Source organism: Daucus carota, chromosome 8 (assembly GCF_001625215.2).
Source record: "Daucus carota subsp. sativus chromosome 8, DH1 v3.0, whole genome shotgun sequence".
NCBI lineage: Eukaryota > Viridiplantae > Streptophyta > Magnoliopsida > Apiales > Apiaceae > Daucus > Daucus carota.
This window is the reverse complement of record NC_030388.2, coordinates 5419171-5446233: the sequence shown is the minus strand read 5'-3', so window position 1 is coordinate 5446233 and position 27063 is coordinate 5419171. Positions and strand designations below refer to the sequence as shown.

At 35.0% G+C, this 27063-nt stretch overlaps 3 protein-coding genes and 1 pseudogene across 3 annotated transcripts; all 4 read left to right on the top strand.

Moving 5' to 3' along the window:
• The first annotated feature begins 6034 nt into the window (after window positions 1-6034).
• On the top strand, window positions 6035-7763 carry LOC135148435 (pyrophosphate-energized vacuolar membrane proton pump 1-like; annotated as a pseudogene).
• A 151-nt stretch (window positions 7764-7914) lies between these two features.
• Window positions 7915-8752, top strand: LOC108197595 (protein EARLY FLOWERING 4). Its single transcript, XM_017365251.2, has one exon. The coding sequence runs from the start codon at window positions 8071-8073 to the stop codon at window positions 8458-8460; it is 390 nt and encodes a 129-aa protein (XP_017220740.1). The 5' UTR covers window positions 7915-8070; the 3' UTR covers window positions 8461-8752.
• Window positions 8753-16115: 7363 nt separating this feature from the next.
• LOC108198709 (phosphoinositide phospholipase C 6) lies at window positions 16116-21332 on the top strand. Its single transcript, XM_017366485.2, has 13 exons — window positions 16116-16665; window positions 17373-17569; window positions 17936-18071; window positions 18189-18377; window positions 18464-18517; window positions 18627-18740; window positions 18824-19135; window positions 19221-19313; window positions 19393-19607; window positions 19710-19827; window positions 20189-20338; window positions 20437-20523; window positions 21039-21332. Exons 1-13 carry the CDS (start codon window positions 16342-16344, stop codon window positions 21330-21332), a joined length of 2283 nt encoding a protein of 760 aa, XP_017221974.1. The 5' UTR covers window positions 16116-16341.
• Window positions 21333-25323: 3991 nt separating this feature from the next.
• Window positions 25324-26237, top strand: LOC108198056 (uncharacterized). Its single transcript, XM_064083653.1, has 4 exons — window positions 25324-25359; window positions 25458-25728; window positions 25822-25907; window positions 25989-26237. Exons 1-4 carry the CDS (start codon window positions 25324-25326, stop codon window positions 26235-26237), a joined length of 642 nt encoding a protein of 213 aa, XP_063939723.1.
• Window positions 26238-27063: the final 826 nt, after the last annotated feature.

Here is a 27063-nt window from a genome sequence, read left to right as displayed (position 1 = left end):
CTTGTAAACCAAGAAAGTAGGTGAGCTCTCCCATCATACTCATTTCATACTGACTTTTCATTAGATTAGCAAACTTTTTGCAAAGTCTCTCATCTGTAGAACCAAAAATTATATCATCTACATAAATTTGAACTAGCACCATTTACATTTCTGTAAAACAGTGTTTTATCCACAGTTCCTTTGGAAAAATGATTATCTAACAAAAATTGAGATAGAGTGTCATACCATGCCCTTGGTGCCTGCTTTAATCCGTAAAGTGCTTTCAATAAAAAGTAAACATACTCTGGAAATTCTGGATCTTCAAAACCAGGAGGCTGACTCACATATACCTCCTCTTCCAGTTCACCATTTAGAAAAGCACTTTTGACATCCATTTGATAAACTTTGAAGTTTGCATGAGCAGCATAGGCCAAGAAGATTCTTATGGCTTCCAATCTTGCAACTGGTGCAAATGTCTCATCAAAATCAATTCCCTCAGATTGAGAGTATCCTTTAGCCACAAGCCTTGCTTTGTTCCTGGTGACAACTCCATTCTCATCCATCTTGTTTCTGAATACCCACCTTGTGCCTACAATTGTTCTATTCTTAGGCTTGGGTACCAACTTCCATACTTTGTTTCTCTCAAATTGATTTAATTCTTCTTGCATAGCAAGAACCCAATCAGCATCTTTGAGAGCATCTTCTATTACTTTAGGTTCATCCTGTGAAAGGAATGCATTGTACAAACACTCATCTTGAGTAGCTCTTCTTGTTTGTACAGATGCATTTGCATCTCCAATTATTAACTCAAAAGGATGATCCCTTGTCCATTTTCTTTGAGGTGGAAGTGATTGTCTTGATGATGTAGCTTCATTGTTATAGTTCAGATTTCCATGTTGAAAAGCTCCTCCTAAATTTGACATCTCATTATTTCTAGATTGATTGAAATTTTGAGACATTCTTTCAACTGATGATCCTTGAGGGGTTTCAACTGAAGCCTCCAATGTAGTTTCAACTGATGCTTCAGTTGAATTTTCAATAGCAGTTGTCTCTTGCACCAAGGTCTCATCAGTTAGAATATTAATTCCAGGATTCATTCCAGCATTCTGAACAGTATCATCACAATCATCATCACTATCATACGGATCACCTTCACCTTCATTCTCAAATCTGAGATTATCATGAAATCCTTCATCTGTCAATCCTTGAATCCTTTTATCATCAAAAACTACATGAATTGATTCCATAACAATGTTGGTTCTCAGATTGTATACTCTAAATGATTTTCCATTAGAATATCCAACAAAATAGCTTCATCTGCTTTGGCCTCAAATTTTCCAAGATTTTCGCCTTGATTTCTTAGAACATAACACTTGCATCCAAATACATGAAGAAAGCTAATTGTTGGCTTCTTTCCCTTGAAGAGTTGAAAGGGAGTTAGATTGTGAGGTTTGGTAATTAGAGAAATGTTTTAAGTAAAACAAGCAGTGTTCACAGCTTCAGCCCAAAAATAGGTTGGAAGTTGAGCTTCATTAATCATGGTTCTTGCAGCCTCAATGAGAGTTCTATTTTTCCTTTCTACCACACCATTTTGTTGTGGAGTTCTTGGTGCAGAAAACTCATGAATAATTCCCTTATCTTCACTAAATTCTTTCATCACAGAATTCTTGAATTCTGTCCCATTATCACTTCTTATTCTTTCAACTTTGACATCTGGATTGTTGTCTAATGCCTTGATATGATTGATAATGATTTTCCCAGCTTCATCCTTAGAATGCAGGAAGAAAGTCCAAGTAAATTTTGAAAAATCATCAACAATCACTAGACAATATTTCTTCTTTGAAATGGACATTATGTTGACTGGTCCAAACAAATCCATATGCAAGAGCTGAAGAGGTTTCACAACTGATGAAAGAGATTTGCTTTTCAAAGAGCTTCTCTTTTGCTTTCCTTGCTGACAAGCCCACACAAACCATCTTTGGAGAATTCCAGCTTTGGTATTCCTCTTACCAAATCCTTCTTGACTAATTCATTCAATGTCTTGAAATTCAAATGAGACAATCTTTTGTGCCATAGCCAACTGTCATCTGAGCTTGCTTTACTGAGAAAACAAGTGATTGATTCAGACTTTACAGAATTGAAGTCAGCTACATACACATTTCCTTTTCTTTGTCCAATTAATACCACATTACTGTCATCTCCTTTGGTGACAACACAGGCTGCAGGAGTGAAATTTACTTTGTATCCTTTGTCACAAAGTTGACTGATGCTAAGCAAGTTGTGCTTAAGACCAGACACCAATGCAACTTCATCTATGATGACATTCTCTTTTGCAATCAAGCCATATCCCATAGTATATCCTTTGCTGTCATCTCCAAAGGTAATGCTAAGGCCAGCTTTCTCTACAAACTTTGTGAGCAAGGAAGAATCACCAGTCATGTGCCTGGAGCATCCACTATCTAAGTACCACAAATTCTTTTTATGGTTTCCCTGCACACATTTCAAAAACAGATCAAGTTGATTTTGGTACCCAAATTGCTTTGGGTCCAGATTTGTTAGTCTTAACAGTTTTTCCTTCATTCTCAACTTTTCCCTTGGATTGAAGTGGTTCAATCTTTGGTTTTGGTTGAGAAATTGGAACATCAACATTGTTCTTAAACACAGACATTTGAGGCATGCATACATTGTTTATACCATGCAAATTTGAATGGAATTGAGGCATGTTAAAAGCATTGAAATATGGATTGAACATATATGGCATGCTAGGCTGAGAATATGAATTGTGAGGCAATAAACCAGGCATCATGTTCATAGCAGATAAGTTCATGTGGGGAACAGATGGCATAGGAATAGGCAATGATAAATTAGGAGCGATCACAGTTTTACAATTAGCAGATAAATGATTTACACTACCACATTTACTGCAAGTTTTCCTAGGAGCACTGGCATTGGGTGTGTAATTAGTGTGCTTGTTGATTCCAATTTTACCAATTCTATTCTCTTTCTTCTTCTTAGTCTCTTCTGATTTATACTTACTAGCATCCAATTTCTTCTTAGTCTTATTATTGGAATTAAGAGTGTTGTTAACACGTTCACTAGTCTCAGAAGAATTATCCTCACCTTTAACAAAGTTCTTTTTAACAGGACCATATTTCTTGTTGAGTTTCTTGAGAACTTTCTTGTCAACTGATGAGTTTTTGTTCAACTGATGACTTTCATCAGTTGAAGCTTTACTTTTCAACTGATGATCATCATCAGTATTCTCATCACTTGAACTGATCTCAGAGATCTCAAGAGCTTTCTTATTTCTTTTCCATTCATTCTCCACAAAGGTTTCTCTACCTTGCATGTTGATAATGTTAGTAGAAACATCTCTCCCAGATTTCCATTTAGCAATAATTTCTTGTTCCTTATCAAGCTGTTTTCTTATGATCTCTTCTCTTTTTAGTACAGCCAAAAGATCATCCTTGGCTGTTTGACACTCAATCTTCAGTTTCTCAAACTCAATGAATTGAGTTTCTAGAGCACTGTTTCTATCACTAAGAAAGGTGTTAGCTTCCTTAATTTTACAATTTTCCTTAGTAAGAGACTTCAAATAGACATGCAAATGATATAACTCAGTAGACATTTCATTGATAGTAGCATTGCATTCATCTTTAGGTAACTCTACTAAGTTTGTAGTGAATACCTGACTGCTGCTTCCAGTGTTTTCTTCTTGATCTGTGGAGTTGGCCATTAGAGCAAGATTGACAAACTCCTCCTCATCTTCAGAATCATCTCCAACTGCCCAATCATCCTTTGTAATGAATGCTCTTTCTTTTTGCTTGAGAAGTTCATAATATTTCTTTTTGTAATCCATATGATCACTGGATCTCTTCTCAGCTTTTGGCTTTCTGCATTCATTTGCAAAGTGACCTGCATTTCCACAGTTGAAGCACTTGAATTTAGATCTGTCTACCATGCTTCTATCAGGCTTGGAATTGCCTTCAAAAGATTTTGCAAGATTGAAATTCTTCTTGAATTTCAGTTTGGAGAATCTTCTTGACAGGAAGGCTAAGTGCTCATCAATCCCATCACTTTCTTCATCAGAATCAGCTACATCTTTTCCTTTTCCTTTACTTGATTCTGAGCTCTCTTCTTTGACCAACTTCTCAGTTTCATCAACCTGAGATTTTCCCTTGTCCTTGACAGTTTCATCAAGAGATGCAACTAAAGCCACAGATGAATACCCTTTCTTTTGGATTTTCTCTATTTCTTCATCTTGTTCCATTTCAAGCTCATAGGTCTTCAAAGTTCCATACAGTCTCTCTAGAGTGTAGTCTTTAAATTCTTGAGTGTTTCTGAGAGAGACTGTCATGGGTTTCCATTCTTTGGGAAGAGCTCTTAAGAACTTCAAGTTTGAATCTTTAACTTGATATATTCTTCCAAGAAGTTTTAGACCATTTAACAGTTTTTGAAATCTGTTAAATGTGTCACTCTAACTTTCACCAGTCTTGAAATGGAATGACTCATATTGTTGAATCAGCAACTGCATCTTGTTTTCTCTTACTTGCTCATTCCCTTCACAGATGGTTCTGATGGTGTCCCAAACTTCTTTGGAACTTGTGCAGCTAATAACACTATCAATCATTTCTTGATCCAAACCATTAAATAGTAGGTTCATGGTTTTCTTGTCCTTGTGCACTTCTTCAGTATCTTCTTGAGAATACTCATGGATAGGTTTTGGAACCATTTTACCTACCATATCTTCACCATCAGCTCCCATACTGGTGCAGACCTTCATTGGGACATGAGGTCCTTTCTCAATGCAGTTCACATAGCTTTCATCAATGGACAACAAATGCAAATGCATTCTCACTTTCCAGTGAAAGTAGTTGTCTTTGTCAAGAACAGGAATCTTCACTCCAGCATCCTTCTTTCCCATCTTTCTTTAGCAGTGTTGATATTTTTCCCTGTTTGTTGGGAACCTGGCTCTGATACCAATTGTTATTTTACACCAACTATAAGAAAGATTGTAGAAGGGGGGGTTGAATACAATCTTTTACAAAAATAAAAGATTCAAGAACAAACACTTCAAAAACAACAAATAGAAAACACCAAGTATTAAAAATACGGGTGGACTGAATGATCCACCCGTGAGATTTTATATAGAAGAATCTGTGGGATTGATTACAATTCGCACAACTGCTGGTTCATCACTTGAACAAATTCTAACTCTCAGGTTTTCTCTCAAGTATTTCGAACAGATTCAACTGATGCTTCTAACTTGGTTATATACTCCAAGTTTTACAAAGCTTTTTAACTAGATTACAAATTGCACTCTAATCTAAAAACAATGCTGCACATCTTTGTCTTATGCATGCTTTCTGAGATGTCTTCATCTTTGACCATCATCTTGATTTGATCCAGATTGCATTGCATGAGATAAGAATGTTTCTGCTTCTTCTTTATTTTCCTAATCAGGCTTCCATGTCTATTTTAGTGTAATTCGATCCATGTGATTTGTCAGACTTAAGCTCTTGTCACTTTCAACTGCTCTTTGCTTCATCAGTTGAAAGTTCTGGTTACTTTCAACTGCTCTTGACTTCATCAGTTGAATGTTGTGCTAGTCTCATCAGTTGAACGAATTACAGACTTCATCAGTTGAATGATGTTCCAGTCTCATCAGTTGAATTCCTTAGCATCATCAGTTGAATACTTTGTCTTCAGTTGAATGCTTGGTTTTCATCAGTTGAAACATGATCCAGTCTTCATCAGTTGAATAGTTACATCTCATCAGTTGAATATCCTTCACTTAGATAAAATTACATGGCATTGGATATTTACAATTAGCCATCCTATTCTACCCATCCGTTGATAATTCCCAATGATAAGAAATATAACAATTACAACTGAAATTTGATAAAGATTCTAAGTAAGACATGTTACAAAATGTTTATGTTATCATAAAAAATTATTGATTCCTAACAAAAAATTTTGTAATACCATCGACTCTTCAATTTCTTCTTTATTTGTAGTCTCCCGGTTTGGATTTAGTGAAAAGGGATGCACACCAATGGATGGTTACCATTGCGAGCATACCAAGCAAATGAAGGAGCACCCGCTACAAACATCAATTTGATTTTAATTTGGTTTTCATCTTGAAGGCGATTGGATTGTAGGGTTTTTGGTTGTGACAAAGGTAATTTTATTTCCGTTTATTATTATTTGCATCATTTTCAGATAGTGACTATTCCAGAAGACGATCCTAGAAATCTGGTAGGATTTTCATATTATTTATCTATGAGTAACTTATTATCGGGATTCAAAGTAATGGTATATTTGATCAGGTGATTGCTTATAATGTTGGAGCAATGTTGGCGATCTAGCTTGTATGGGATCTGATCTCTTTGGCTCTTATGCAGAGTCATTGTGTGCAGCACTTGTTGTTGCCTCAATCTCCTCTTTTGGGATCTCGCATGACCTCACTGTAATGTGCTATTCTCTCCTCATCAGTTCTATGGGCATTTTTTATCACAACACTATTTGCAACTGAATTTTTTGAAGTTAAAAATATCAAATAAATAGAACCAACACTAAAAAATCAACTCATTATTTCCACTGTAATCAGGGGCGGACCCAGGATTCTAAACCTACCGGGGCTGGAGCAAAATTTTTTTTTTCGCACGTTTAATGAAAAGACAAATGAGCAAACTAGCATATACATATAAAAGCAAAAATCTGATAGTTCAACTATTATGGGAAAGAGCATTAAGAGCATTTTAATCAATTCTTGCTTGTCAAGACCATTACTATTATTATTTTTTAATAATTATCATTATTTTTCAACCTTGACAGTGAGCACTTTCTAAACTAAAACAACAACTCCTGTACAATCAGTGCTTGCCTAAGAGTTAAAAGTACCAAAAACACTTGAAGAAACATACACATACAAATTCTCAGATCAAAATTGAAAATCGCTAACAAATCACAAACTTCAACTTCATATTAAAATTAACAGCAGCAGCGCATCCAGAAACGAAATAAATAATAGAAAGCGCAACTAAAGTGAAGGAAACATACATAATTGAGGAAGAGACGCAGAGCCGAGACTGGAAAGCGAATGAGCGTCTGAGCGAGCGACCTAATTTCAGTGAGGTGAAGACGTGAAGTACAGTTGCAGGGGGTTTAGTTTTAAAATTTTTAATTCAATCGTAAGCCTTGAATTTGTTTAAAGGGATGGACTGTGTTTTAGTTTGATTAAGTTTGTTCATATGGGCTGGATATATCATATATAGGCTGGGTTATAAGTATAACAGGGCTACATTTTATTTCCACCTGGGCTGGGCTATTTAACACATATATATACTCAATGGACTACAAAAATTTGACCCGGGCTGGAGCCAACCCCGGCCCAGCCCACGGTCCGCCCCTGACTGTAATGATGACTTTTGGAATAGCAGTTATTAAATGGATTGCCCTTCCCTTCCTGTCACATTCACCATCTTTAGTTTTAAACAGCCAAAAGAGGTTCAGAACTGGAAAGTGTTTCCCGCTTAACTATATAGATTAATAGCATATACTGTCGAATGTAGATGATTCCAATCATGAAACTATAAATTATTTTTCTTAAGATCAATAACATTTTGATCTATATACTATGTGTTTCCAGGCAACTGTTCCTTTGTGTTTGTGTCGGTTTGGTTGACGACCTTTTTATTGGATTTGTGACTGAGTACTGTATAAGCAATGTTTACAGGTACCTTTCTTTGTCTTCTCTCTTCTTTGTCTTGGAAATTTCTTGATCTTTACTGGTTTAACCTCTTTAATAATCTATTATTTTATAGTTTATTATTTTATAATATTATTTAAAATAATATTAACATGTATTATGTACAAAGTTCATATACTAATTGTTTATTGTATAGCGCGTGTTATTGTAGAGTATTTTTTCACATGGAAATGAAGAGAGAGAAAGCACACAACAGAAGAGAAGAGAACACAATCTCATCAATCCTCTTGGTCTTAGCAAACAACATAGGCTTAGCACACACGAACATAAACACAAACACCTGGTGTGCAGTAAAGTAAGTTATGTCCGCACATGAATGAATGACATCTCCTCACAACTCTCTCTCGCCCGCTGAATCTTCCATGGATCACGCCGACTCCTCTCACCACACCCCCAACAAGCGCCGCCGCGGCGCCGTCCCCGCCGCCGCCGCCGACTCCTTCTCCGGCGAGGTCTGGAGGAACTTCACCGACAGCTTCCGTGAAGTCCAGTCAGTTCTTGATCGCAACCGCGTCTTGATCCAGCAGGTCAATGAGAACCATCAGTCCAAGATGCACGATAATATGGTGAAGAACGTGGAGTTGATTCAGGAGATTAATGGGAATATCACCAGAGTTAAGGTGCTGTATTCGGAGCTGTCTTCGAGTTTTTCGAGTGTGTTGAGGAATGGTAGGGATGGGGCTGGAGGTGGGAATGATGGGGAGGAGTGACCGTTAGGTTGTTGGGGTGCCCAGCATCTCCCTAGCTCGAACCGCGATGTCGATTATTACAATATAAGGCTATAGTTGCGCCATCTCCAACAAGTAGCTGCTTTCGGTGTAGTGGTTAGCGGGTCCTAAAAACTGTTAGGTGATTTTGAATTTAAGTCAGTGTGTTGATCATCATGTTGTGCTTTTCTTTTTGTGATATGTGAATTTTTAGACTAAGTGCTGCTCTTGTTAGTTTCATGGTTTTCAAAACTCGGAATTTTTATGTGACAATACAAGCTTGTTTAGTGTGTAATTATCTGTTTGTGTAAGATTGAATGTTGCCATTGCTTATACATCTTTAGTAATTTGGGGTCAAATATGTTTGAGGGATTCCCGGACTATTACCTTAAATTTTTAGAAATTAAAAGGACTATAGTCCAATAGAGTTGTTTTCCGATCATCCTTTTAGTTTGGTTTGTAATACCTTCTCCACTTGTGTATTATAATCCTAGTAGAGATTAACTAAAAAGATGACTAGGATAGGGGTTATATGGGATAGTATTTTTTGATACTTAAGATGTTTAAGGTAACAGTCCGGGGAACTATCCTTCAGAATAAATATAGCCAAGGACAAGGAAGATTGCATAGATAGAATGTATAGTTGTAGCTTTTTACATGTGTATCTACAAAGTGGCAATCTAGATGTTAATTTTGTGACGGGATGCTTTCTGGTTACTGTATTAGTACAAATAAATGATAATTTTTCTCTGTCATATAGTACAATCAAATCATTAGTCTCTGTAAAATGTTGTGTTGCAAATCCATGTTTACAGAAGGCAATAGCTGATCACTAAGCCTAGTAAAACTTCTATTATCACTTTATATACATAACCGAAATCACTATAACCTGTTACCATGTATGAAGAGAACCAGCATGATAACTTAAAAACCAAACCATTGATACCAAAAACCACCACCAGGTTAACCCATCTCTCAGACATTTCTGTCGATCAATGGTGCCATTGGTTCCTCGAACTCACCAAAACTCAAATGCTTTATAGATTTATCCACTTAGATCTGCAACTGTGATAATTTTTGCTCAAATCATTTTTTCTGTGCGTTTGTTGTTTTTGATCGATCATTTCTTTCCCTTGCGTTTTCTTTTGTACTCTTCAAGTCTTCTGTCTGTGGCAGCTTCGTAACTTTTTACACAATCTACCACTTGCGATGTATCTCAAGCTTCTGTTACGCTCAAGGTTTGTCCGACAGCAGGAGTTGTTTGCGTGCCCACATACTGCAAAAATGAAGATTAATATACAACCCCTTGTAATTTTTTGCAGAATGAGGGCAGACAAACAGCCTTTGTTGTTGGTTGGTCAAGGGCTGAACATGTATTTTGTGTTGTGCAAGATAAGCTTGAAACAAAGCAAGGAGGAGATTGTGGGTACACTTAAGAGGCTGAAGAATCGATTGAGGAGTATAAGAAAAGCATAGAGAATGCAACTGATCGAAAGTTGCTGGAGTTCTCTGTGGGTAAATGCTGGGGGGTTTAAGGACACGATTTCTGTAACACCTTGTGAAGCTGTGTCAAGTGATCGGTTAGCTTGGTAGTTTTGAGGACTAGTGGTTAGAAGATAAAAATACCTTCCTGCACGGGGACCTACAGTAGTGGTTTTATATAAACGTGGTATCAAGTACTTAAGGTTTTAGCGGTTTATGATAAGTAGTAGTGATGTTGTTAAGCTTAGTGATGACTTGTTGCTTTTGTTATTGTGGAATTTGTTGGACACGTTTCAGTGAGTATGAAATTGTACTATGCATATGTTATTCGCAGAATTGCTATATTTCACCTTCTTTTTGTTATATAAAATTTCTAGTATGAGCATTATTAATAGCATTAAGATGAATTTTTAAGTATAAATTTCTATTATTAAATAGATATAGCTTAACAGGTCTATATAATGAATTACTAATACTACTTTTAATATTAGACATCATGTTGTCAAATAAACAAAAATATCAGAAGTGCGTAGTTAGAAGAATTCTTCTGTCAACGAGTCCGATGAGTCCAGATTCTTTCATTATGGATCAGATTACTGTATTGAATACATTGGTTTCTATACATATTAAGAAGTTGAAGAAACCGTAAGAATTATAAAGTACTAACTCTCTAATCCCAGCAGTAGAACTTTGATATTCACCTGCTTTGATATCTCAAGCTATGTTTATAAGATTAGACATTAACTATGGCTCCATTTTGTTGAATGGAATTATTTTACAAGGAATCAACTCTGTATTATTTATGGGTGATAGTTTTTTTCATTCCTCATTCTACTTGTATAAATATTAACTAGAGTTCAATACCACCAATTTAGGAATGAATGATTGTTTAAACTTTCTGCACATTCCCTTCACAAAGTTCATCGTATACAATTTCCCTCTCAATTTTCTTCTCTTTCCCCCTTGCATACATACTGTCCACCTTTAGTTTTGTTTGCTGAGTTCCATTTCGGATCTATCTTATTTCATTTCTTTAAGCAATTAGAGCATTATAGTACCAAATTGGAATGGAACACAAATCCTTACTTTTGTGCTATTCCATTGCTTAAACTTACATGCTATAATAGTTAGCCTGAGGGTGCAGATATCGCTCTTCTAAAATAGAGAGTAGTGCTTTCTTTTGATTAATTTCTAAGTGTCTTTCTTAACTATCTGTAGTGTGAGACTGGTATCAGTTGTGATGCTGGAAGTTTAGAGGCCTGGATCAATTATATTAGTCGATCAGTTAACATTCGTATTCAGAACCTGTTTTATGACTTCCTACTGACATGCGAGGGTATTAAATGCTATTCCTGTTGTCTTTATTTCAGCCTTTTTTTAATGATTCTATTTAGGTGTTTTGTTGACTGCCCCTTTTTATGCCTGTTGTCATAAAATGATTGCTCAAGGGGAAATTTCTTTAATGTGCCCATATGAATAGCTACATTGATTATTGTTGTAGGAAGTCCGAGGGATGTGCATTCCTAGTGTTTTAGGAGCTGGAAGATAACATCCAGTATTACTTCTTAATAGAGTGATGAGTAAAAGTCAAGGGTTCTGGTGAATTTATAGAACAATACAATTTCATCTTTACGTGATCATCAGTATATGACTACTCATTTAGTCTAGCGACTTGTTTAGTCTGGCGACTTATGAGTTTTATCCCACATGACCCAGTGTCTAGTCTGACCAAAAACTTCAAAAGTAGGGTTTTTAGACAAAATCTTATGTGATTTTGTTCTGAAAAAAAAAGATAAGGCTTTGGGCGGCTACATCATGTCTGACTAATAGACTTATCGTCGGTGTGTAGGCCCTGATTACCTGTTCCGGTTACGTAATCTTTGTATCATTTTCAACATATTAGTATATCCCTAATCTTTGGATTATATCAACTTCACATTATTATTTAATTCCTGTCACTACTTTCTGCATTCAGGCTACGTAATCTTTGTATCATTTTCAACATATCCCTAATCTTTGTATCATTTCAACTTCACATTATTATTTCCTTCCTGCTTTCTGGCTTCACTTTACATGTGAATTGACAATCTACTATGTCGTGTACATCTCACTGTTGCTTATTATCTTTTACTTTTGATTCAAACTATAAGCTGTTGTATGTTCAACCATATTATTTTTATTTTTTATTTTTTTGTCAGGACTATATTATATTTATTAAATCTAGTAAAAGTATGTATACATACGACTTGTCGACTATTCACGAGCTAGTCGGGCGACTAGTCGATTAGTCGATTCCATGGTACCCGAGCGCCGAGGCTTGACTTGACGCCATGATAACCTTAATGGGCACATGCTTTCAGGGAAATTTGTATTAAGTTTTTTCTTTTTTTTAGTGCCGTTAGGGGTGTAGACTCATCTCGCCGTTAGAGGTTGTTTTATGATACAAAATAAATATGTAGCAGTGCTTTAGTGTTGAAGACCGCCTTTTGTTGTTACCACCATTACTTTTTGCTGTTTTGCATATAATCAAATTAACAAATAATTGTAGTTGACCTTATTTTCAGTTGAATCAAGGAGTCTTTGGCATAAAGATGGATTGCATGGATTTTGAAGAGCACAACTTAGATTTATATGCTAGTTTACCAATCTGGCTGACTGCGCTATTGGGTTGGTATTCTTCTCTAATATAGTGATGCACATATTCACTATTTGTACTACTTCCTGTAGTCATTATCGTGGTTATGGTAGTTGTGCTGTTGAGATCAAATTATTTTTCACTGGTCTGGTTGATAGTTATGGGGATTGTTATATTCTTGTGTCCGTATAAACTCTGTAATATGAAGTAATAACAGGCCTACATTTGGTTAAGCAAAAATAACAGGCCTACATTTGGTTAAGCAAATTGCATCCTAATTTAGTTATTTGACTTGTTTGGAATTTGGATATCTATTAGGGGCCGTTTGGAAACATGCATTTTATTTCAAATGACAGGATTTGAGTTGTCATTTCAAATTCTCAGATTTATACTAACATTTGAAGGTGTGGATTTCAAATTAAATCCAGATCCAAATTCCCAAACAAGTTATTTGATCAAATCTAGAATTTCAAATGAAATCTTGGTTCCCAAACAGGCCATTATATGATTGATGAAACAAATTATGTTTGCGAGGTTCTGTTGGCACTTGTAGGATATCTATAATTCCATTACCTTTCTAAGCATGTATATATAAGTAGTGGATAAGGACAGTAGAACTTGTAATTTGATGCATATTACAAGGGTTGCTGTTGCAGTACTGTAATATTGTAGAACTTAATGATCCTGACGACCGATGAATATTTTGGTGAACTTTTATTTTCTTTATCTGTTTGTTTAGATGATGGAAGAACATGAATTCTAGTTTTTAAATGAGGTACATGTAGAAGGAAGTTTATCATATCAGATTGAGAATGTGAGTTGGATAAAACAAAACACACCAGGTCTCGAAACCTAAAACTCGTATATTGTATTTGATTGGGGTGAATGAAACAGACCAGGTCTCGACACCTAGAACTCATATGTCTCCGAGTGTTGTTGCCTTGTTGGTTCTTCCACGTTGTAAGAGGATAGAGTAGTTGAGAGGTATGGGAAGTAGATTAACCTTTGTGAGCTCTCAAGTCCCTATTGGTCCATGGAGTGCACTTCAAAGGGTATAATCAATTTTTATTTTGGTCGGTTGCAATGCCTATGAGTAAAGGAATGACGGTTTAAGAGACGAAAGATATATTTCCAAATCTTCATATCATCGATCTAAATAATTGACTTCTCCAAGTCATTAATCATCAAACAAACTTCATGTAATCTACCACTTTCAATCCTATACTCTTCCCCCATTTAATCTAATTATTTTTATATCCTTGTTATTGGCCAGATTAGTTGTTAAATTCTCATGGAATCAGTGTTACAGAAATCGGGGATCGGACCTAATCGGTTGAGCTACCGATTCAGGGATTAATCGGAAATCGGGGATTAATCGGAAGGATTAATTGGTGTGAAAATCGGATTTATTTTAATATTAAAATATTATTTAATATTTAGTTATTATTATATTAGTATTTAGTAACTAATATATTTACTATATTCATAAACTTTAGGGAAAATAGATTTTTTTGCCACACAACTTATAGTGTTTTTAGAAACTTACCACCCAACTAATTTTTTTATTCTTTTAGTCACTTATGTTAGGTTTGGTTTTATTTTTAGCCACCAACTTATGTTTGGATTTGATTACCAGAATTATGATAATTTTTTTGTCACTAAACTTATTGCGTTTTTAGAAACTAACCACTGAACTATAATTTTTTTATTTTACTCACTAGTGTTAGATTTAGCTCTTTTTTTTTGTCACTGAAGTTAGGTTAAGATTTGATTATTACCATTACATTTTATGTGTATCATTATTAAAATATAGTGGTAGTCGGTAATATTTTGATGATTTGATATATGTTTGTATTTTTATATGTAGTACTTTTTATGTCTTCAAGGTCGCTTACCTTGGATGATAAGAATTTTACACGCATTATATAGCCTTTAAAAGATGTAGTTTCATATATAACTTTATTTTTTTCTTCTGAATGAAAATTCAGCGTTTGAATTTTTACACACAAAAATAAGTTATGAAACTATGTTTTATAAGAATCTTAAATACATGCTAAGCACTAGAGAAAATTTGTAAACTAATGAGAAGGACGGAGGGAGTAATAATAATATAAAATGATGCATTATATATAGAGGACAATCATTGAAAATTAAGTTTTCTCCTCTATTTATTTATCTCGAAAATTGTAATAAGATAAAGTTATTAAAATTTTTGAAGATAAATTTAAGAAAGATCTTAGACTGAGCTAGTCCATTGAAAGTTTAATAGCGAAAGATGATGCGTCATATCACTCAATTACACTTTATCTTACGAGAGAGAGTGAATTGTTTGAAGTCATTGATTTCATATTCATGATTTATTGAATTTTTAGAATCTAATTACTATTATTCCTGATTTTAATTTTTCATCGGCTCATTTTATATTACTATTGCTATATATATAAGGATATAAACATACGACACATCATCAAAATATTAGATACTATCACTATGTATAAATGATGATACAAAAAATTATCATAATGCTAGTAATCAAATCCAAACCTAAGCTGGTGGCTAAAAACCAAACCAAACCTAACATTAGTGACTAAAAGAATAAAAAAATTAGTTGGGTGGTAAGTTTCTAAAAACATTATAAGTTGAGTGGCAAAAAAATCTATTTTCCCTAAACTTTATAATTACTCATATTTAAAGTAATATAGTATTTTAATTCTAATAATTTATTATATATACTTTAATTAAGAAATATATATAAGGATTAATCGGATTTCAGAAATCGGATCGATGGCCGACCTTGTAAGGGATTAATCGGAAATTAATCAGTTAAATCGGAGATTGTTAGAACACATAGAATAATCAACATGGTCCTCAGTATCTTACTATCTTGTCACTCGCCAAGAAGACGTTGAAACAAGCAGATTAGCTTCCTTGATTACCACCATTAACTAATATTCTATTTGTCTTCTCATTTCTTTATACTTTTGTATAAAACTTTAAACATTAAATTTTTGTTTAGAAAAAAATATTAAAAAGATATTAGAAAGCAGGAAGTCAATGTGTTAATGTTTGAGAGTGAAAAATAAAAAAAAGAAAGACACTTATGACAAAAATAAATAAAAATAAATAAAAAAGACATGTTTGTATGTACAGTTTGGAAATGATCCAGCATAATCGGACTATCCTTCTCTTCTTAGTTTTTAACATCTCTCTCTCTCTCTCTCTCTCTCTCTCTCTCCAGTTCCAGAACAATCCCAACACGGTTCATACTTCTTCTTCTTCATCTGCAATATAATTTCATAACAAATTATACTTTGAATATTCAAATATCTTATATCTGTTTATACCCATGCATGAAAATCTGCATGTTCAAGTTATAACTCGTTCATATTTATATTTGTGGAATCATATATTCTCTAAAAGAAAAAAATAGCAGAGATCTTTCATTATTTTTTCTATTTTTGAAATCTGGGAATCTTTCATTCTATCTACGAATTTGTACACAAAATTATCCCCTCAAAATTATATTATTCAATGGGGGAGGCTAGCCCCTGAAAAACAAGTGATTTTCTCATAAATAATTTCAGTCATGTTCTGTTTTTAAAAATTAGTAGATACTTCCATTTGAGCCGATGTTGGTTTTGAATAATCCTTGAAAAATTGTTATTTGATTTTCGGAAATGGTTCCGCCACTGATTTTACGTTTACACGAATAAGTGCATAGGTAGAGAAAGCTTGGAAGTTATAAGGGTTAGGGATCATCCAACAATATGGGTAGCTACAATTACTACAAGATGTTTGGATACTTTAACCGCAAGTTTGAGATGAAAGACAATGGCCCGCCTTCTGATGTCATCCAAGCTTTCTCTGCTTACACCGGAGATGCCTCCCAAATGTCTGCAGATCAACTTCTCCGCTTTCTTGTTGAATTTCAGGGTGAAGTGGGGTCTACATTGTCAATGGCACAGGACTTGATGCACCAGGTTTTGCAGAGGAGGAATCACCTGAATAAGTACACTCGAAATGATTTGTCATTAGATGATTTCTACTATTTTCTCTTCCAGGATGATCTTAATCCCCCCATAAGTTTACAGGTTCTATACTTCTCTTATTTGTATCTGCATACTTTTTTTTTGACCGACGAGCTTAGATAAGTAAGTTAGCTAACTTGCATTGCCAGTGGTCAGTATGTGTCTCCCCTCATTGCTTGGTATTGTTGAAATATAGCATGAGATCCAATTGGGGCCTTCCTCTAGCACCTTAAGTTTTAGATGGACTGGTTATCAACATGGTATTCTTCAACCCAAAAATGGGATTTCGAGTGAGGGGAGTGTTGATATATAGCATGAGATCCAATTGGAGCTTTCCTCTAACACCTTAAGGTTTTAGATGGACTGGTTAGATGGACTGGTTTTCAACAGGTATTAAGGGGGCAAATGGTTGAGTTTCAGCAAAGTCGATGGTTGTGGTAAAGAAAACATATGTTTCTTTGGTCCAGGTCCCTGACAATCGTATGTCACTTTCAGCGATCTTTCTCCGCTAGATGACTTAACCTAAGTTTTTGATGCATATCCAAGTTTCATCCAGCGGAAAACTATCTCATATTAGGGTTTTCTTCATCTAGCCTTCTTTCCCCCCGGACATATGTTACTACTAATAATCGATTGTTCTGGGCCAACACCCATGTTTCTTTACTTGATCTTTTCTGCCTATTTGCTGCTTCTATGTATGTCCCTAAATCCCTTAAAAATGACGCATATAATACAATACACAACCTGCCTTACAGCCTGATTGGTTTCAGGTACACCATGATATGACTGCTCCATTGCAACATTATTTCATATATACAGGTCACAATTCTTACCTAACTGGGAACCAGTTAAGCAGTGATTGTAGTGAAATTCCTATTATCAATGCTCTGGAACGAGGAGTGAGGGGAATAGAACTTGATTTATGGCCAAATTCAGCAAAGGATAAAGTTCATGTTCTCCATGGAAGGTATCTCTTCCTTGATTACAAACTTGCTTTATCTCGTCCTATAGCTGAAGAATTAAAATAAATAATGTGTTCTACTCGTAAGACACCACAAACAGGGTGTTTGCTGGCCAATATTTTTTAGCCGTATACTTGTTTTTACGTTGGTGCAGCCTGGCTGATTCTCTTTGTACAACAGTACAACTGTACAAGAAAACAACTTTCACTAACCTAACTTTTCTACTGTAAAAACTTGCCTTTCTCATTAATTCTTTTTTACAATTTTTTGGTATATAATTTTTATTTATTATGGACTTTATAATTGATTTGTGGAAATTAAGTATTTCTATGTATGGTTTCTGTATGATTAGAGAATTTTTATGAACTCAGGACTCTGACAACTCCTGTGAGGCTTGACAAATGCTTCCAGTCCATCAGGCAGTATGCATTTGTTAAATCTCCTTATCCTGTCATAGTAACTTTAGAGGACCACTTAACACCAAGCCTTCGGGAAATGGTTGCAGAGGTTAGCTTTCTTTGTTTTTTTTTTTGCTAAATTGAGGTTAGCTTTCTTTGTTCAAGTCAATATGCACTTCTATTGATTTTAATTTTCTGCTTTTGACAAAAATCTATTGCCGTTCAGATGGCGATCCAAATATTTGGAGAACTTCTCTATTACCCTGAACCTGGGGTTTTTGATGCACTTCCTTCACCTGATGCACTAAAACATCAGATTGTTCTTTCTACGAAACCACCTAAAGAATACCTTGATTCAATAAAACCAGCTAAAGAAAGCCTTGAAATCAAAGATGAAGCAGAAATTGATCAGGGGGTATTAATACTTTACAGTTTTTCTTTCACACTTAACTTTATAGACTTGTCATTCTCAGTCTTTCTTGTTGATTGTAAAAACATCAGAACAACAGCAATCAGGATGGAGATGAGGCTGTAAACGATAACACAGGATTCCAGGTTGTAGCATCATAATTAAGCAGATGACCGCAATTCATGCATACATACAAAGATTTTATCGCAGTTTATATTCGAAGGACTGACAATATTTAATTTCTCTAATGTTTAGAAAAGTAACAGTGATACGGATGATGAAGAGCGTGGTTCAGACAGCCACAGATCTTCCAAACAACTTGGACAAGGGTTTAAGCGTTCGAATGCTATCCATTCAGCTGCCCTTAAGGTGATCTACTAGTATTCTTAAACTTTACTTGGTATGTATACGCCCGACGGTGATTTCAACATCTGCTTTAATATGCATGCTAGGTTGAACCACCTAATGACCTTGCTGAAGGCTGCAGTATAGACACTGACTTATCTAGCCAGCTTGGGGAAAGTGATGAGCATGCTGGACTTACAAAAAATTCTGAAGACTCTAGTCTGGATAACTGTAACCAAAACCACTTTGGTCCAGCTGATGAACTTGGCAAAGACCCCAGTTTAAATATCCAAATATCTGTCCAGGTTGAAGAATCTGATGAATGCACTGAAAATCACAATGTAGAAAATAGCAAATCTAGTCCGCTCGGAACACCAGAATACCAGCGTCTATTAGCATTCCAAACTACTGATGTCAAGGTCAGTTACAAAATGTAATTTGCTTCATCCTTTACATGGATGTTTAGGAATTGTATACTTAAACTTACTCATGGATATTAATAAGGATGCTGAAGATCTTGATGTCTCCACCAATAGATCTAAGACTGGAACTCTTGAACAAAAGCGTCTCGCGTCGCTTCTTCATGGTTATGAATGGGTGAGCTTCTAATTTAGAGTATCCCATCTTCACATTTTGTTGTGAGATCTCACTCTCTTTCAACTTTGCTTTTCAATAGCAGGACGATGAGGATGAAGCTGATGAAGATGAGGATGTCAACAAGACTCAAATGAAACCATCAAGATATAAGCGGTTGATTGCAATTCATGCTGAGAAACCGAAGTATGGATTAATGAAGACTATTCTTGCAGAAAACGATAAAGTTAAGCGTGTTAGTTTGAGTGAACAAGAACTTGCAAAGGGAGCTGAATTATACGGAACTGACATTGTAAGGTAATAGCTAAAGTTTTATGAAAGTTTCTTAATTTAAACAAACAGATATATCAATTTCATGGATCATACTTCTTTTGTAGCTAAATCTAACCATTTGTTTAGGTTCACGCAGAAGAATTTAGTGAGAGTATATCCAAAAGGAACACGGGTGACCTCCTCAAATTTTGAACCACTTACGGGATGGATGGTTGGAGCGCAGATGGTTGCCTTTAATATGCAGGTGCTGGTGCTAGTTGTTTGCTCTGATCATGAATAGCTAACAAAGTCTTTACTTAAATGCTTTCTTTAGCCTTTGGTCAGAAAAAAACATATCTCGTCAGTACTAATTAATATATTTAAGCGTGTCAATCGACCTCACTTGACACAGATCCGCCTGTAAGTATCTGATGGAACGACTGTCCAATTGTATATAAAGGGTTATGCATGTATTGCATCTGCCTTTCATCTGGATTCAAGCTGATTCTTCATTGTGTAATCAACTATATATATCAGGAGATAGAGATTAATAAGAAAAAGGAAACACGAGACATCTGTACATCGCTTCGCTTGTGATATCATTATACTATGTTTCTGTGTGACAGGGTTATGGAACATCACTTTGGTTAATGCATGGAATGTTTAGAGGCAATGGTGGTTGTGGTTATGTTAAGAAACCCGAGATTCTTATGAAGAAAGCTCCGCATGAAGTATTTGATCCCAGAGCATCATTGCCAGAGAAGAAAACATTAAAGGTTAGTACAACTTTTTGGTCACTGGGAACAGAGCAAATTATGGCATGTTTCCGTATCTTTTATGACATACTACCACGAAATAAACATTAAATTAACAGGTGAAACTATACTTGGGGGATGGATGGCGTTTGGATTTTAGCCACACACATTTTGATGCTTACTCGCCACCAGATTTTTACACAAAGGTTAGTTGGTGTAAATTACTCAGAACTAGAATGTTTTAAACAGCACAGCTTATGATAATACAACAGAGTAGCTCTCTGGAAGGCTAAACAAAGTGAAAAATGGCCCCAAATCTCAAAAACTCCGGAAGGAATGCTCTAAATAATAGAGTTGGAATAAATGGCCCAAAATACCAGTTATTAACGCCTGATAATCTAGTGTTTTCAATTTGGGAAGAAGACCCTAGATCGTGTAGCGTTTTGTTGGTTTTAACCCTCAGCAAAACACTATACGATGTAGCGTCTGGCTAGGGTTTAACCCCAACATAACGCTAAACGATTTTGCTTTTTGGATGAATATCCAAAACACTACATGATGTAGCATTAATAAATGATATTTGGGGTCATTTTTCCAAATCTTGATATTTAGGGCATTAATGGTGAATACAATGATAATGAGGTCCAACACCCAAACAAAGTAGTGTTTTTTAACTTAACAAAAGACATAATAAAACCATGCTGAGATATTTAAATATCAGATTTATATCGTTGGAGCACCAGCAGACTTTGCGAAGACTAGAACCAAGATTATTGAGGATGACTGGAGTCCTAGTTGGGATGAAGAGTTCGTGTTTCCATTGAAAGTCCCAGAGCTGGCATTGCTTCGGATCGAGGTACGAGAATATGATATTTCAGACAGGGACGATTTCGGAGGGCAGACATGTTTGCCTGTCTCAGAATTGAGACCTGGGATTCGAGCAGTCCCTCTCTATGACAAGAAGGGTGGGAAATATAGATCTGTAAAGCTCCTTATGCGATTTCAGTTTGAATAAAACCACACTTTTCTTTCTTGATAGATTACAATCACACCATTTTCATAGACATCGTAGAATTTTTGCTCTTCTTACTGTATAGCTAGCGATTAGGTGACAGAAGATATGAGTACACTTCTCAGCTTTCTAGCATTGCTAAGTAATTAGGGGGGAATTTAGTGTTTAAAACTTGTGGGGTTGTGCTCTTAAAATAAGGGAGGGATTTAAATATATAATATAATATATAATGTATGGATTTTAATGAAATGTATTTCATTTTAATTTTATTCTAATTCTTGATAAAATGTCGGAGCTGACGTAGAGTCTCTGAGATTTAAGCATAATGTTTCGAAATTTCATTCGGACTGATTTATATAAAATATAAAATAGATTGAACGTCATAAAATGCATCATTTTATGAAGTACAAAAAATTAATCAGTATCTAGATGATTTTAGATAATCCTAGTTAAATATTATTAGATTTTTAAGCACAATTTAAAATTTTGTTTAAATAATATTAGATTTAAATATCTCAAAATTCTAACACATTTTTCAAAATCCGAATCAAACTAAATTTAGTATAACTTATAATGAAAGCGATCAAGCTATCAAACCTCATCCTCGCCAACTCATCGATAACTAGTTTTTGTGTGATAGTTTCTATTGACGCACAGCGGTAACTATTTTGTATGAAATACTCCCTCATCCCTTTTTATGTGTCTATTTTGACGTTTGACTATTCAAATTAACTATATTTTGATTGAAATTTACATGTATCATATATTTCAAAAAATAAAAAAAATTATATCATTTGAAAGTTTATTAAATCTATTTTAATTTTTAATATGTAATTTTCAGATTTTAACAATAATAAATAGATAATTTGAAAAATTTAGTCAAAAATTGGTCAAATTGACTTTTTGAAAATTAAAATAGAAATGTAAAATGGGACGAATGGAGTACTAATTAATCATGCGAGCAGTATACTGCACCAGAAGAAATTACTTATTTCTTGAGCCTATTTATAGTCCATTATGTTTGAGCTTGGATGGATTATTTGGTTAATGATTTAGGACTTCGACCCTGGCGGATGAACACCTATAAAATTATATATATGGAGGCTTGAAGACTTGCAATTGAGATCCTGAGAAGGCTTCATAATGTTGGGGTCTCGTTTGAGAGTATTCCAGGAGTTGTTAGGGGCTTCCGCTCTGTGCATCCCGAATTGTAGTTATCAGGGCTTCAACTATAAGGTTGCATCTGGCAGGGCTTCAGCTATAGGGTTGTAGCCGCCAGACTAGTAGACTAGCAAGAACCCTAATAGGAATTTTCCTCCTGTGATTTAGGATCACGAATTAGAAGAGGGTTAAGAGTATATCCACTCATATTATCAACCCAATTAAGATAAATGTCATAGATATGAAGATAACTATAACATATATACAAAATATGTGGATATATTCGGATTTTATAGGAATTAGAAGGCTTCATATCGCAGACTTGGAGTTGAATGTATTAGAAGTCTGATCTACATCAGGATAAACACCAGATCAAGTGGGATAAGGGCTTCATCCCATGGTGGTACTTATCAAGAGAACTACATTATCTTTATATTATATTTGTTTTTTTATTAATTATTAGCCCTTCTTATTATAGAAATAAAATAAATATGAATTTTTCATTAAAAAAAATGATGAAAAACGGAAGGATTCCGTGTATATAATCATATTACTTTATTGACAATTTGAAGAACCTATTTTTCGAATGCACAATGACTAAGATCGGTGGGAAAATATGTTTGCCCTCATCGTTTAGTGGTTTAAGACATCTCTCTTTCAAGGAGACAGCGTGGATTCGACCTCCTTTGGGGGTAGAGTATTCCACAAGGAAGTTTTCCTATATAATTATAATATATTATAGATAAACCTGAATGGGCTCTTCACCTTCAATCATAAAAAAAATTTCGTTGAACATTGGGCTTGATCCCCATAAAGAGGATGTAGGCACTTTGCAAAGGGTTCAGACTCACAATTTCTACACTCTAGAAATCACGTGTAACTTCTGTGATTTTTTTTCCGAGCACTTATGTGGCGGAGTAAGGCTTTCCGGCTTCCTTGCTTGGAGGCTTTGCAAACACAAACCATAAACACCACCAATTCACAATCTTTTACGGCAGTTGCAGCCCATTTATGCATCTTGTTGCCTATATGAAGGACATGGATAACCCTATTATTACAACGGATAATTGTGGGGGTGTTGTACCAAATCCTCCCGCAACACTTTTTGGCTCCAGAAAGAGGGGAATTTCAAAACATCGTAGGGAGGAAAGGTGTCATAACATAAAATGAACCTATCAATGGTTACTTAACCGATTTAACGAGTAGGAAACTACATGGCAGCATAAAGATGCATTACATGTGTTCATATACATACATATATGTGTGCAGATGTACAGGCATGCAAGTATGTGCACGAGAAAGTAGCAAGATATATATAAAACGAAGAAGCAATGGTTAGTTAATTATACCGTTGATCGGAAAAAGTGACTGGAAAAATGGGAGAACGTCGAGCTGTTTGTGGTGGAAAGCAATGGAGATTTGAGAGAGAAGGCAAGTGAAGGGTCTTTTAGTTGTACAGGTGAATAAAAGAAAGAAGTTGTGTGGGAAGCTATATATATAGATGTGCGTGAAAGTGGAAACGACTCACACACCTAGCAAGCTTGTGTTGACTATGAGGGGTTAGCACTTATTATAGTGCACTAGTATGTTTGCCCGCTCCGCGGGCTTTACAATTAAATTCTTTATCCAATATTAAGAAAAAATTAAAACTATTTGTTTTCGAAGTTTTTCCATTTAAATTTTTTATTTTATTTATTTTGATAGAGAAACTTTAAATAATTTTGTTTTATTTAAATAACATCAAATATTTAGTTTATATATTTTCTTTGGTTTTTTTTTGTTTTTTCGCGGATGATTTTTGTTTAGTGATTAGATTGTTGTTTTTGAATTTGAAAAAATTATATTATATGAATTGTAAAAAAGAAAATATTTTAAAGACATACAAAAGTGTATTGAATGAAATTGATCTGTATTATTAGACAAACGCTTCGATATTCCTAAAAAGGTATGTTGCTTGTCTCCCACTGTCAACTGTTCTTTTTTTAAGTCTTCTTATTTTAAGTTTCTTGCCTAACTCGAATTTGTTGCAGATTCTGTTCTTCAATTGAGGTAATTTCTTAACCCTCTTTGATGCTTCAACTGAGGTAATTTCTTAAACCTCATTGTTTCAATCTTTGCAGTTTGATGGCGTGTTCTCCTTGTATTTCCAAATTTGTGAAGTATGTTGATTCGGATGAATGTCAATCTGATGAATTGGTAAGCGTTTTTCGTCATTCTTTGGAGATTTGTGTTTGAACCTCAATAAACTCATAGACTTGATACTGAATCTGTGCTTCAACTGTTTGTCAGACCATTCCTTGGAGATTTGTGCATTTTAATGGTAATCGCTTGAACGAAACGGTGAAGTTACGGTTTCGGAATGGGTATATTATCCAGGTTGATTTTGATAGACGGAATCGCCGATTTGTGCGCATGCATGACTTCTTCAAAGATTTTTCGATGAAAGGGGGTGAGATTTTGTTCTTCCAATATGCGAGTCGCGGGGTGTTGGATGTGTTCATCATTGGGGCTGATTTTGGAGAAATTGACTATCCGGGTGTGGTCCATTCAAGGCAGGATTCAACTCCTCAAAACTGTAAGTCTCTGTTAAGTGTTTGTTTTGGAACTGCATGTATGATTCCTAGCTTGTAAAGTTGTTTTTTGTTCACATATGGTTAAAAAAAAAGCTTAGTAATTTAACAGAAGTATTGTGGCTTAAATAATGTAAAAAGTGTAATTAAAGTGAGATGGCTGTAAATTTATAATTTTGGAGTGGAAAAAGAAATATTAATTTTTTTGAGCTGCTTCTTTTAATACGGCTGATTTTGTATGCTTTTAGTGATTAACATTCGAGATGGGTGGCATTATGTGCATCAGCTTAGTCATGCTGGTACAGTGGTGGATGAAATTGTAAGCTCTAGTAATATCTCTTTTGAAGATATATAATATATAGTACTGTTTGTAATTTATCTATTTCATTGGTTAAAGGTTCCTCCTCATCGTTACATGGAGAAGATATGCAAGAGGATGCCATTAAAGGTTAAATATGTCACCAATGATGGTGATGAGTTTCTGGGTTACTACGATAGGATACAGGGTCGATTCACTGGTTTGAAGCTCATATGTGATCATTTAGGCATCGAGAATTTGAATGCGTTTACAACGCTTGTTTTCTGCTATGATTGGACTAAGAGGTTTCATGTGTCATTCATTGATGGGTACAACATGGAGATTAATCTGAATATGAATCTGAGAGGAGGTTATTATTTATTTTTTAGATTTTATGTAATCTGCTTATTGTTACATTATGAGGCTTACATATATTAATATAATGTATATTTTTGTTTGTTAGATGCTTTGCCGGAATCTATTAGGGTTCCTTCATTCTTCGTGATCGAAGTGAAGCCTTTTCACATGCTACCGTATTGCTATGGAGTGGTCAGTTGAACATCTTACCTTATTCCTTCATATTGGAAAATCTAATTTGCTGTGTAATTCTAATAATTAGTTATTGTACAGGACATTCCTGTTGAATTTAAGAGAGTAACTGAGATGTGGGGACGAAATGTTGAAATTAGAGTCTATAAAGGGGACATCAGCTGGACACTGTCAGTTCATAAGCGTGCTGATTGGAAGTGCACTTGTATTCTCAATGGATGGACAACATTTCGTGACGATGTGCAATTGGGTATCGGTGACAAACTTTATTTTCAGTGGAAAGATGAGTCCTACAAATTTACTTTTGAGGTAGTTAAGGCTGGTAACTGAAATTGCAAGAATAGTTATTGGGCAATGTTGGATGTTAGTACTTTGTTTTCATTATGAATTTGGTGTATTTGTTTGTGGCTTGATTGAGGATTGTTGGATGTTTGACAACTTATTTCATTTCGATGTTTAGACTATGCTCTTTGATTTGAATTTAACATGTTTGTCTTGCATGCGTAGAGAATTATATTTAAAAATATATTACAATCATAAAGACAGAATTGTTGAGTTGAACATAGTTTCAAGTGAAATTACTTAGAGAAGTCAATATCCCTTGCCGCATTGGTAATTTGTCATCAGTTGCCCTTGAGCTGCGATATATTGTCTAGGTGATAGCTGGCTGATGTAGATAGCTGTCATATAGTAAAATATATGTCATTACGGTGTCCTATGATTAAAATGAGTAATGTTAAAAGTGGGAAATAGCTTATCACCTCTGAAATTGAATGTTCTGTTGGTCTAATGGTTGTTTCTTCATCTTCATTAACTTCTTCCCTTTCAAATCCTGGGTAGATATCTGTTGCAAGATATAATTCTTCACTGTTGCCAATGTTGTCTTTGTGAATCTTTAGCTTGACTGTGGACTGGGCGTTCTCTAGTTTTTTAAATGTGGTAGGGAATTTCCCTTTGAACTACATAAAGAAGCATGGATAGTAAATTAATAGAGAATAGTTGGCTTATTAGAATGTATGTGATACCTCTTCTTCGAAATCTGAAACCCTTTTTGAAAAGAGTAAACGTATTGGACGATCCATGAGGAGAATTCCAATATTTCCTGTTTCGTCTGATGCAAGCACGCAAATGCCAAACCTGTTTGATTTTGTTGTAA

Coding starts and splice junctions, on each gene's coding strand:
- LOC108197595 (XM_017365251.2), top strand. CDS start 8,071: ATGACATCTCCTCACAACTCTCTCTCGCCCGCTGAATCTTCCATGGAT.
- LOC108198709 (XM_017366485.2), top strand. CDS start 16,342: ATGGGTAGCTACAATTACTACAAGATGTTTGGATACTTTAACCGCAAG. Junction 19,136..19,220: donor TCCAAACTACTGATGTCAAG/GTCAGTTACAAA, acceptor GATATTAATAAG/GATGCTGAAGATCTTGATGT. Junction 20,339..20,436: donor CAGAGAAGAAAACATTAAAG/GTTAGTACAACT, acceptor TTAAATTAACAG/GTGAAACTATACTTGGGGGA.
- LOC108198056 (XM_064083653.1), top strand. CDS start 25,324: ATGGGTGGCATTATGTGCATCAGCTTAGTCATGCTG. Junction 25,360..25,457: donor GCATCAGCTTAGTCATGCTG/GTACAGTGGTGG, acceptor CATTGGTTAAAG/GTTCCTCCTCATCGTTACAT. Junction 25,729..25,821: donor GAATATGAATCTGAGAGGAG/GTTATTATTTAT, acceptor TTTGTTTGTTAG/ATGCTTTGCCGGAATCTATT.